General features: G+C 37.2%; 1 protein-coding gene across 1 annotated transcript; it reads right to left on the reverse strand.

The window, feature by feature from the left end:
* Nucleotides 1-7183: 7183 nt before the first annotated feature.
* On the reverse strand, nt 7184-11773 carry LOC127650641 (RT1 class I histocompatibility antigen, AA alpha chain-like). The gene is made up of 5 exons (XM_052136209.1): nt 11383-11773; nt 9842-10078; nt 9468-9737; nt 8961-9239; nt 7184-8766 (listed from the first exon to the last, which is right to left on the reverse strand). The coding sequence occupies exons 1-5, from the start codon at nt 11450-11452 to the stop codon at nt 8624-8626; spliced, it is 999 nt and encodes a 332-aa protein (XP_051992169.1). The 5' UTR covers nt 11453-11773; the 3' UTR covers nt 7184-8623.
* Nucleotides 11774-13157: the final 1384 nt, after the last annotated feature.

Here is a 13157-nt window from a genome sequence, read left to right on the forward strand (position 1 = left end):
TTGATAAAAGTAAAATACTGTCATCATACACACACCCTCATGTTGTTCTGAACCGTACACATTTTGTGGTTTCTCTGTTTTTCATAATTAATCTGTTGTTAATGCTGAAATGTTTTTAGTTTTACTACAGAAAACATTATTTAACCATAGTATATAAAAACAATTACTGCAAGATTTATCATGTTACTAAAGTCATGTTTGATATAATTTTACTAAAGTAAAACATGATTCATTAATTGTGAGGGAGCAATAATAAAGTGATGGTTCACACAAAAATGAAAATTCTCTCATCATTTACTCACGCTCATGCCATCCCAGATGTGTGTGACTTTCTTTCTTCTGCACATTTGAAGAACAATAGTAAAATATCTCAGCTCAGCAGGTCCTTACAATGAGACTTTCAAAGCAACTTTTGAAACTCCAGAAATCACAGACAGCATAAATGTCATCATTACACCTCCAGCTGTTCAATTCAGTTTGTTGTGTCAGTTTATGGTGACTGTCTGTGATTTCTGGAGCTTCCAAATTCTGATCATCCACTTGCATTTTTAGGACCTTCTGAGCTGAAATATTTGACTATTTTTCCTCAAATATGTTCTGCTGCAGAAAGAGAGTCACACACAGAATTAACACAGAGGCTTCAGGGATTCTCTAAAACTGAATCAAGTTCTTTTCTCTTGCAGTTCAACTTATATTTGCACACATCTAATTTAGAAGAGAACAAGTGGCACTCATGGCAAATGTTTCGACCTTTTTACATGTTCCCCCTCTGTCGCTCTCTCCACGATGTGTCGGTGAAGTGACACTAGGGGTCTCTCTTGAGCACCGAATATACCTCTGATCATGGCAAATGTTTCGACCTTTTACATGTTTTCATGAAAGATACATGATGCAAAATTGTCAATAAAAGCAGTATGTTGAAGGCAAAAACTTGAAAATGTCATATTTGGGACATAATATGATAGAAAATAGCAATAAATTAATTGATCAGGTATTTTTATGTTCTTGCTCTTTTAAGGGTTAATGATCAGCAGGCTTATAAAATATTATATATTATATTCAAATATTATTATTAAATATAAAATAGAGTTCAACTGATGTGCTGTCACAGGCAGATATCATCTATATTACAACAGTTTCCAATGTGGCTCATCCAATCAGAATTTACAATCAGAACATTCATTTTTAACATTGTTTTACTGCTCCACTGTACAGTACCTTATCTATATCTTTGACCCGAAAACATGCCTAAATCTGCACAGAAAAGAGCCAGTGACTCCGGAAAACCTGATTCACGTGTGCCAACTAATAACGGCCATGACTGCGAAAGCGGAATAATTCAAGACAAGCTTCTGGAAGAAGATGAAGAATTTCTGCCATGAATTTATGTCATGAGAATGTGCGAGAGGAGGTTATCCGCATATGCCAAGAAGTGATGCCACATGAAGCTGCGAAACTACCAGATGCTCTTGATGTCGCTCACCGACTGGGAACCAAACGTGCTAATGAGACAAGGTCCGACCCAACAATCATTCGGTTCACTGTCAGGAGATTCACAGATGCAGGATGGAAGGCGGCTAAAAGCAGCGAGTTTCTCCGGAATCAAGGCATGCAGTTGAAGGAGGATCTGAGGAAGGAGGACAGAGATTGGAGACGTTGTGGCCTCTAATCAAAAAAGCGCACGATGATGGAAATCTGCTGACTTTGTCGGGGGAAGGAACTGATGTTACGGGGTCAGAGGAGTTTTCAAAGGACTATTTTTATTATTTTCTTTCAATAGGTTCAATAGGACCAGAAACTCATTTCCAATTACTGTTATGAATTTAATAAAATATATACATCCAATTATTCTCAAACAGTATCTGATGCTTTTCTGAGTTCTATAGAGGTGAAAACTATTGATGAAAATGAACTTTGTGATTCGCCAATTTCTGTTGAGGAAGTGATGAAGGCAATGAATCATTTAAAAAGTAATAAATGGCCAGGCACAGACGGTTTGACCACAGAATTTCATGAGCAATTTACTAAAGATTTGGCCCCTTTTTTGCTTAAGATGTTTAATGAAAGTATTAGTAATCAATGCCTTACACCTACCTTGAATCAAGGGTTAATCACATTAATACCCAAACCAAAAAAGGATTTACTTATTCTCGATAACTGGCGTCCAATTAGTTTACTGAACAATGATTATAAAGTATTTGCACTGATATTCGCTAAAAGACTCAAAGCTGTTTTAGATTCAGTTATTGAAGAAACACAATCTGGCTTTATGAGGAATAGGCATATTACAAACAACATTAGATTAGTTTGAGATATGTTGGATTATCCTGAATTTAATGTAGATAATGGGTTTATTCTTTTTCTTGATTTCTGTAAGACCTTTGACTCCGCAGAGCATCAGTTTATTTTTGAGTCACTTACAAAATTTGGTTTTGGAAAATTCTTCATTAAAACCCTTTATAAGAACAGCAGCAGTTCAATTAAATTGTTATTTGGCACATCTAGTAGGTTTAATTTATCTAGAGGGATTAGGGTTGCGCTGTCTCTCCATATATATTTTTGATAATAAGTCAACTGCTTGCTAATCATATTAAAGCCAGTATGATTAAAGGACTATTGCTGATAGAGAACTAGTTATAACACAATGAGCAGATGACACCACCCTCTTTCTCCAAAATGATAACAAATACCCATCGCAATTAAAGTAATAGAAGAGTTTTCTAAAGCATCTGGTGTTTATTTGAATGTAAAGAAGTGTGAACTGATGCGGTCAAAGAATGTTCAGAGGCATATTATTGTAACATTCCAGTCAAAACAGAAGTTAAATACCTCGGAATTACAATAAATAAGAATCAACAGAATAGAAGTTCATTACATTTGAATCCTATTATCCAAAAGACTCGCAGGAAGTTTAATCAATGGCTTTTAAGAGACTTGTCTTTAAGAGGGAGAGTTTTGATGTCTAAAGCTGAAGGAATATCCCGGTTAACTTATACAGCTATGGCTCTTCAGGCTGATGATATTGAAGGAGATTGATAAGATGCTTTTTGATTTTGTTTGGAAAAATAGGATGCATTATATAAGAAAAACAATCGTAATGAGCTCATATGAAAATGGTGGTCTTAATTTCCTGAACTTACTTTAAATAATACATTTAAACTCAATTGGATTAAACACATAGTTTAAGTATCCAGTATCTAATACTAATCTAATCTCATAACAGATCGATATAATATTCCCATACCACCAAGGGAATTCACAACTATCTTTGGTGCGATTTCTTCTCAAATATGAATGTTGTTTAAACAGCAAAACAGATTAGATTACCAGCAACTCCCACCCCTCTCACCAAATAACTCCCTTGTTGTTAAAATATGTTTCTCCTGTCGTTACAATAATCATAACAGATCGATAAGAGCCCTTTTCCAGCAGGATGTTGTTTGAAATCAAATGTAATCGCATATTGGAGTCAGTTTGTGAGTGATGTTGACTGGAATAAAGTCTGACTTCTGCCCAATCACTATCTCTTAACAAACAAGGTTAAAGAAGTGTCTTTAAACTCCTTCACAGAATATACCCTGATAAACATTATTTAACCAAGTTTAAAAAGATATAGATGAAAGTTGTAGCTTTTGCCAGCAGAAGCCAGAGACAGCTGTTCATTTATTTTGGCCCTTATGTGTCATTGTTTGATTTTATTGTTGGAAATGTTGATGAAAATGTTACATTACAGTGGAAAGATGTTCTTTAGGTATTATTGTGAACTCCAAAGATAAACAAACCCACACTTATTTTATATATTATTTTATTTTAATGGCTAAATTTCAAATTCATAAATGTAATATTTTTACAGTATTTAATAATGAAGTGAAGCATTATATTGAGTCAATATTGCCCTCGAAGAAACAAAAAGCTGTTCAAGTTTTACAAGCATGTGCACTTTTTATAATATTCTTATAATATTATTTATACCTCCCCCTAGCATTTGAAATGTTGTATTTGTATTGTTTGTTTTGATATTTTCTGGAAGTTTTCAGCAAACGGCGGAAGAAGAATGTTTCTGAAAGAAGAGACAGCACGTGGGTGATAATCCAGAAGAATCTTTATGTGAGGACTTTATTGGGTTTTTGATGATCATTGTTTATTCTTTGAGTCACACTTTTCCTAAATGAGTCGATATAGGAACAATAGATACACTACTACCTTTTCTTTGTAAGTTATCAACATTCCTGTAAGTTTAAATCTAGCTGTATTTTTAATCCTGTTACATCAAATAAATCTGTTTTTGTCTTTTGTTGCGATGGATTTTGCTGCACAATTAAATTGCGTTTGGAAGTTGTGCATATGATTCTGTAGCCTCGTTAGTCAGATGACCTGCTTTCCATGGGTTAATACTGTACTGAGGGCAATTGCACTAACAGTTGAAGATTGCTTTCTAGAATATTCCGAGGAGATGATGATTATTGATCATATAGGGGAGTTTCATTGCTGTGCAGCAGTTGCAATACACTATAACAATAAAGTAGAAGAAAAAATGAATTGTCTATTTCATTGTTCATTATTAAATTGCCTTTTATGAATCTGATCATTCACATTTGAGTATTTTCTTATGCAGCTCTACCTTGAGAGCTCACTTCATGCAGTGTAGGTACTGTAAATACACCTGTGCCAGTCAAAATCTGCTGCTGAGACACTACAGGCTCAAGCATTGGCACCCAGGCTGACGTGTAGCATTGTTGTGCCTGTTCTCCAAGTGTGTCTGCACTTTCAATACAGCAGGTGCGTTGAACACTCATCTACATCGGCTCCACACACATCCTGATACAAGTAAAGTGCAAACACTCCCTTGCTCACATCAGTGGTCTGTGTGTCCTTGAGAGAAGCGAGACCAAAATGGAAACCACATAAAGAAATAGTCAATGAGCAGCCCTTGGTCTCTGTCATCAAAGAAAGATGGCCTGGCCTCTTTATAGGAGCAAGTAAGATACATTTTGTCTGTACATAATTTTGTCATGATTCTTTGTAGACTACAGCTCTACAGGGACTCCCCTTGTACCACAGGGAGTGTGATGCAATATCCAAGACTTGTCTGGTAGGTTTTCATCTTTTGTTCATCTCATATTTTCATTGATCACCATTCTTTTATGAAACGTGTGGTTATATTTAATAAAGGTGCTGACATGGTTTTCATGTGGCTCGTTTTCATCGTGTTTGCATCAGGCTAGCACATGATGTGCCATGTTTTGTTTGCAAGAGTTTATTTGAGCATTGATTTTTCTATTTAAACTTATGCACAACCATTTTTCATTAAATTTATATAATTCTTAGGACACTGATTTAGAGGAGACTTACGCAAGAGGAGAGAAACTGGGCATCCTTGAAGTCAAGGAGGATGACCTCTCACAGGCAACAACGAGGTCTAAACTTCAGCATCATCCTGGAGGAAACTGGTCATGGAGGTCCTATCTGACTTTCCCACTGCTTTCATGGGACTCTTTGGACTTCTCTATGTGCTAAATATTGAGTTTCTAAAGGACTGAAATGCACAGTTGAGGCAGTGCAGAACATCTTTGTGGGATCGGGAGAAAAGTGTTACAACAGAGTTCAGTCCCTGAAGAATATGATTTTCTCTGTATATGGAGTTTAAGATGCTTTGAGTATTTTCAGATGCTTTTAATGTATACCTTTGGCATAATAATGTTTGGTTTAGATGTCACTGTATATTGTGTACTGGTGCATTTAGAATTTTTAAGACTTATTCTTGAATTCTCTTAAAAGTGAAATTTTGTTCCTCCTACATGCTACTGTTTAGTCACACATTTCATATTCAGTGGCAGGGTTTTGTAAAACTGTTTAAACCACCCTTTGCAGGGCTTTGCAGTTGTGGGCGGTGCTATTGCCATACCAGGCGGTGATGCAGCCAGTCAGGATGCTCTCTACAGTACTGGTGTAGAACCGTGTGAGGATGTGGTGGTTCATTCCAAACTTCCTCAGCCGTCTCAGGAAGAAGAGGCGCAGGTGAGCCTTATTCACAACGGCCTCAGTGTGGACGGACCATGTGAGTTCCTCAGTAATGTGGACACCGAGGAACTTGAAACTGCTGACTCTCTCTACCGGTGCTCCATTAATGGTGATATGGCTGTGTTCTCCGTCTTTCTTCCTGAAGTCCACTACAAGCTCCTTACTGACGTTGAGGGAGAGGTTGTGCTCCTGACACCAGCGTGTCAGAGTGTGCACCTCCTCGCTGTAGGCTCTGTCATCATTGTCAGTGATCAGACCTACCATCGTCGTATCATCAGCAAACTTAATGATGGCATTGGAGCTATGTGTTGCCATACAGTCACGTGTGTACAGTGAATACAGGAGTGGGCTGAGAACACAGCCCTGCGGGGCTCCAATGTTGAGGGTCAGTGATGAGGAGGGGTTGCTGCCCATTCTAACCACCTGACGTCTGCCTGACAGGAAATCCAGGATCCAGCTGCACAGCGAGCTGTTTAAGCCCAGAGCCCGGAGTTTCTCATCAAGCTTGGAGGGCACTATGGTGTTGAATGCTGAGCTGTAGTCTACAAACAGCATTCTCACATATATGTTCCTTTTTTCCAGATGGGAGAGAGCAGTGTGTATTGTAGATGCAATGGCATCATCAGTGGAGCGGTTGTTGCGGTAGGCAAACTGCAATGGGTCCAAAGAGGGGGGAAGCACAGAGCAGATGTGATCTCTGATTAACCTCTCAAAGCATTTGCTGATGATGGGAGTCAGAGCAACAGGACGCCAGTCATTTAAGCAAGTGATTGTGGCTTGCTTCGGTACAGGCACAATGGTTGATGTTTTGAAGCATGTGGGGACTACAGACAGGGAGAGGGACAGATTGAAAATGTCCATAAAAACACCAGCCAGTTGATTCGCAGCATGCTCTGCTGGCCGACCCAGAATGCCGTCTGGACCCGCAGCTTTACGGATGTTACAAACTGTGTTGTTTTCTTCTAGAGCAGTTATTATGATGGTAGCTCCCCAAAGTCATTTCACAAGCACGACGATTCTTAGATGACTGCCGATTTATTGAAAGATTCAACATTTGATCAACTCAAGATGCAGTAAGAACTCAAATATAGGCAAGAACAAACATAGAAGAGAAATACAGAATATAGAATGACACAAATAAACACAATAAATGTTCTGTGTAACTCCTCAAAGTTTAATGTATTTTCACAGAGTTAAATGAACAGTATTAATATACTCTATGTTCAGTTATTACTCTTCACAATGCAAAAATAATCCACATGACATAAAACAAACTGTAAAAAACAACCAAAAATCATCATAAACAACATGTTGAATGTGTTACAGAGACAAACATATAAATCACATATCAAATAAATGGAAAAACGTATTTCATTGGCTGATAATTACCAAAGGAGAACTGAAATCTTGGATTTTGTAACATCTTGTAACTTCAGATGAGCAGCACGACTCAATAAGAGACTTTTCATGTGGACAATCTTTTATCGAGTCTTTTGAGTTTTTATTGTTGTAATAAAAGTCACAGATAAACAGTTCCTTCCAAACTGGCTTAAATCTACCAATTAAAGATCTGTTGTTTCTTTAACACAAAACTATTAGAAACATATTTAAATAATCAAGAATAAATCTTAAATTGACCTTGATGTCAGCTACAGTGTTATTAAAATAAAACTTTAAACAAATTCAACCATGAAATTATTAAAGTTAACACTTAATGTCATAAACACCAGCACACAAACAAATCTACAAACACAACACTGTGGAATATTGAGGAATAGGACTATTTTTACTGAAAATAATAATAATAATTTTAACACTTCAAACCTCCGTGAGCACCATCCCACAGAATTTGCTGAGGTTAATGTAAGTGGAAATACAGTACACAGGATAATAAATTATAGCCCATTTCATAAAAACACCAGATTCAGTTTAGTTTTTGTAATGAGGCTAAAGTTATGTTTATACTTTCTGTCACATTCAAAATGCAGCAAATGGATTTAAGACTTTGTTCAACTTTACGATGTGCCAACTGTCCTTTTGCCTAAGTGCAGCGCAACAGCAGGCCAATGTGTTTAATAATATTAATAATCTGTTTATTTGTAAAACATAGTAATAAATAGGGTTTACATAATACATTGCTTTTGGTCTTCATGAAATTGACTTTGACAATATGCATGCAAGAAATTGATCATAAAATAACAAAATATTTTCTTGTTATATTCTTATACATTCCATTCAAAAATATTACAGTATATTGAAGTTAAAGGGGCCGTTCACACTGAATGCGTTTTTGCGCTAGACCAACGTCTTGAGCGTCACGTCCCACTGTGTTTTTTGGACCCATCTCATGTGGCATAAAATAAATGATACGTTTAATAAAATCTTTTTATAGTATAATAAAGAGTTAAATTAACAGTAATGTTCCAAGTTATTCAATGATCAAGTTCTGGTGCAATTAATGTTGAATATTAATTTTCATCCTGTGAGATTTAGAAAGACACCTCAGACATCAAACCAAGAAATCTGACATACAATTCTTGAAAATGGATTCAAGAACTATTTTAAACAACAGAATATTTAAAGTAATAATTTCTGTATGAACTCATTTGAACTCACCATTAGACCTTTTTCTTTTGTGGATATTAATATAAATCACATTCATGAACACTGTAACTGCGACTGCTGCAACTATGATTGTTATACTATATGTTCTAGATGTTTCACTGCAGTTACTGCATTTTCCATCTGCAAAATTATGACAGACAAAAATATACACATTACAAACACAGAAATGTATAATAACATTCAACAACTATTTCCAGATGTACACTTTAAAGAAAGCTTAGCCTCGTTTACAGATGTGTGTTCAGGTCAGAAGCGACACAAATACAACAAATATCCACATATTCACTCAATACTGAAGATTTGATCATATTTACCCCATTCTGATATAACCGGCTCTTTTACACTGATGTGATTGACATGACACTCAAAACCCTCTTCCTCATTTCTGTGGATCTCCACACTGATTCTCAGCTGAAAGGTTTCATCACCGTTTGGTCTGATTCCAGAAGAGTTTACATGATCCAGTTTAATGCCGTTCAACATCATATTCATCTCCAGGTGTTTGGGGTAGAAACCAGTGGCCAGACAGATCAGAATCAACTTGTTTTGGTCTTGAGGAGATTCAACAGCAAACACCTCAACATCTGGAAGAGCTGGAGTTAAAGGGACCAACAATAAATACTGATATAATTCATCACAAAGAATAATTCAGGATATATGCATCACATTCCAGAGTCTTATGACAACATGAACACATTCACATTTTCATAGTTTTATTCAATTAAATTCATCAGTCTCATTAATTAGTTTTTATACAGGACAGAAATTGTTTAAAAATACTGCTAGAACTACTATTATTACTAAAACTTATTGAAACATACTTATTTGAGTATTATTAAATGTGGAGATCCAGTTCATGCAGTTTTTGAGTTGATCCTTGATGATTTGGTTTTCTGTTGTTTGACGGTCCCACTTCAGTTTTGTTTCTTTGGCTTTGGGATTTTTATTGATCCACTGTGTTGTGTTAAAATTAAAGGCAATAAAATCTTCTCCATCATAATGATACTCATCAAACCCCTTCAGATTCTTGATTGCTCCATCAGGAAGTTTCTCCACCTCACATCCAGCTCTTCTCTGAAGTACATGAAGCTCTACAGTCACAACACAAATATTGATTAGAATCTCACACAAATTATAGATAATTACAGTTTCATAACATATCTGATGATTGATCAGAGAAACCCATTAAACTCACCAGAACATTTGGAGTTTGTGCAGTTTGACAGAATATTAACCTGATGTAGAAACCAGTCTCTAGTCTCATGTAGTTCAGGAACATCTCTCCAGATTTCTGATTTCTTCCAGTCTTGTTCTTCATGACTGTAGTGGGAGATCTGTCTATCATCACACACACTAACAGCACTGAACAAAGATCCAGAGAATGTGTCCGGTGTGGAAAGGGCGGTGTACTCATACTGGAGTGAGTGTTTTTCTGGGGAAAATAATGTAAAAACAGTGTCTTTGCAAAACATAAAGTTAAGAGTTAATGGTCTGGTTGTATAATTAAAGTCAGAATATGATGGGCTGTGTTCGTAGCACTAAAGTGTTTGAGCTGTTTTTATTGAGCTTTCTCACTAAAATCATGCTGTAATCACTGATCCAGAACTGAACTGCAATAAAGTTGTCTTGATGTTTGACATTCAACATTCACAAATAGTCGCAAATTAATAAATAGCATTTGATTACAATGACTTACAGTCTTACAACCAACTCCAAAATGTGCATCTAGAGTTCAGTGTGACACTCCTTTTCTATCCGCTTCATACGGGACTCGATCCAACTTCTCCTGCATGGGAGGTGGGTGCGCTAACAAGGAGGCTAAAGGCTACAACCTTGAACATTATTCGCTTGTGTATAAACCTCACTCTCTTGAGGTCAGGAGAGTGAGGTTTATACACATTGCACAGCTCCGTATGGGACTTGAACCGGCATCTCCTGCATGGGAGGCAGGTGTGCTAACAAGGAGGCTAAAGGCTACAGCCTTAAGTGTCAGTCGCTACACACATTTGCACACATTGCAATTACATATTGCGTTACATCAGCAATAATACACACCTTTGTAGCCCCTTTTCAAGTTGTTGAATGATATTGGTGTGCAGTTTGATAAATTTACCCATCTGAGAAACCATCTCTGAGCTTTTCAAGTTTTTCACAAGATACTACAGTTGCTCTGTCAATGGAGGTTATCTTAACGTGAGTGGAATCAAGCTTCACTGTTGAATGGCACAAATGAGTGTAGACAAAACAATATATTTTTTTCCCCAGTGAGATTTTAGGAGTGGAGCAAATAGGAGTTGCAAAAATCTCTACCTGGGCACCAATTTCCAGGGTCAATTGCCAATTTGAAATGCTTCTTTCTTCTGAAATGTTGTCAGCATTTAGAAGTACATTAGCATATTGATGACATTAAATGGAATACATATAGACTAAAAGCAGCAAAACTCCTTAGCTGTTCAATTTATGAAGATATTTGCATTATAAAATAAAGAGTTGTAAAGTTAAAACGATTAATTACAGAGAGGAGGATGATATCAACTGAAAAACATGAGACATCATTTCCATTTGTACTACAAAGATTTATAGTTAAAGTTTAAATGACAAAGCAAGAATTGTGTGCTGAAATCACACACACTAGCTGGTATATATATTTACTTGTGTACATTCATTTACAGCTTGAAATCTTTTGAGCTGTCTCTGTTCAGTATTATTAACAAACATACACAAAAGGTTTCTTACCACACTTGACTTTGAGTGCACACACTGAGTAAAAAATTATAAAAAACAGAGTAAAGAGTATAATAATCATCTCTCTTTCGAATTGTTAGTAAATAATCCATTCAGGATGATTCAAGTTACATTTACTGCAACATCTCGCTCACATTTTCTCGTCGTCAAATACTTTCAATGGGAAGTTCCTCAAGACTGCTGGAGTAACCTGTCACAACCTGCATCAGACTGTCAAAATGTCCTCACGCGCCCTTCTACTGAACACGGATCGGATTGGCTCAGATTAGTTTCGTACGAGTGCGCACATTATAAAAACTAAATCCGAGTAGCCAGTTAAATTGTCAATGTGAGGTGCTACGGGCGGCTTCAGTGACTAAAGCCGTCTTCTCACTGTCTCACACCTGTCGTATTTCACCCGTTGTGCCTAATTTCGACTGAAGCCTACCCATACACACACACCTACAGTACACACACACCAAAACACACCCACCCACACCTACACACACGCGCGCGCGCCCGCAAAGTACCGCCATGTTTCCACTAGATGGCAGTAGAAAAGTGGGAATTTCGTCTTCACCCAACCCATCCGAAAGTTCAGTCAGGGATTACAAGTTATACATTTTCCAGTAGATGACAACACAGACTCAGAATTTTAATTCAAATTATTTCAAACGTCATTGCCCTACATCCTTATGGAAACAGTTATCTGTGTTTCTAGTCAATTTCAGGTCTTTTTTATCTGCTTATTGAACGTTAAATCAGTTTGTAGCCTACTGGTATATTTTACACTAAGGTGTCACATGCGTTACAAAATAAAATGAGTTTGTCAATCTGACTTGTAATGTTACAATGTTGTCCAAATGAACACATAAGTGTATTTAATTTGCATGATAATGATTTTACTGGTATTTTGACTAAAGCACTTTTTGTAAATGTAGTATCTATGCAGTAAAGTTCTGTAATTGGCTCTTGGTGAAAATAAATAATGTTTTATTTCTACTGCACCTTTCAGCATTTAAGCAAAACGTTTTTAACAAATTAATAAGAGAAATCTACACAAACAAATAACAAAAACAACATAAACAACGTCATTGTTACCCATAAAAAAGTCATTGTTACCCATCTGCCTGATTTCTGCTTCCATCATTCTTCAAGGTCAAGGTCAAGGTAACTTTATTTATCCCCGAGGGGCAATTTAGATTACAACCAGCAGTAACAAATATATTAATCAAACAACAACAATAAACACAACCACAGAAGAACGTCTAGGTTACGTATGTAACCTCCGTTCCTCGATGGAGGGAACGAGGCGTTGTGTCAGAGAAGCGACACTAGGGGTCTCTCTTGAGCGCCGATATCCACCTCTGATCTATGAAAAAGGCCAATGAGAGTTGGCAACCAGTATTTGCATGTCCCGCCCCGGACATACGGGTATTTAAGCGCGCAAATACGGAGTTCATTCAGGATTTTTCTGAGGAGCCGGAAATGGTCCGCCACAACAGGGGCTCGGCTCAGCAACGTGGCAGGGGAGACACAACGTCTCGTTCCCTCCATCGGGAACGGAGGTTACATACGTAACCTAGACGTTCTTCTGTCGCTCTCTCCACGTTGTGTCAGAGAAGCGACACTAGGGGTCCACTTAAAAGAGCCATGCGCTGAGCTGTGTATGCGTGATCTGCTGATACAGGAGCGAGCAGGTATTCCTACGTGCAGAAAGACCAACTGTATCAGGCTGCATGTACCCTTCCCCAATGCCCCATTTAAGCCATCAGGATTCCTTATCG

Source organism: Xyrauchen texanus, chromosome 10 (genome assembly GCF_025860055.1).
Source record: "Xyrauchen texanus isolate HMW12.3.18 chromosome 10, RBS_HiC_50CHRs, whole genome shotgun sequence".
In the NCBI taxonomy this organism is placed as follows: domain Eukaryota; kingdom Metazoa; phylum Chordata; class Actinopteri; order Cypriniformes; family Catostomidae; genus Xyrauchen; species Xyrauchen texanus.

What these genes read in the sequence shown, in the direction of transcription:
- LOC127650641 (XM_052136209.1), bottom strand. Translation starts at nt 11,452, where the DNA reads ATGATTATTATACTCTTTACTCTGTTTTTTATAATTTTTTACTCAGTG. An exon ending in CACAAACTCCAAATGTTCTG is followed by an intron (nt 9,738 to 9,841) that starts GTGAGTTTAATG and finishes TTGTGACTGTAG; the next exon opens with AGCTTCATGTACTTCAGAGA. An exon ending in GCCGGTTATATCAGAATGGG is followed by an intron (nt 8,767 to 8,960) that starts GTAAATATGATC and finishes ATAATTTTGCAG; the next exon opens with ATGGAAAATGCAGTAACTGC.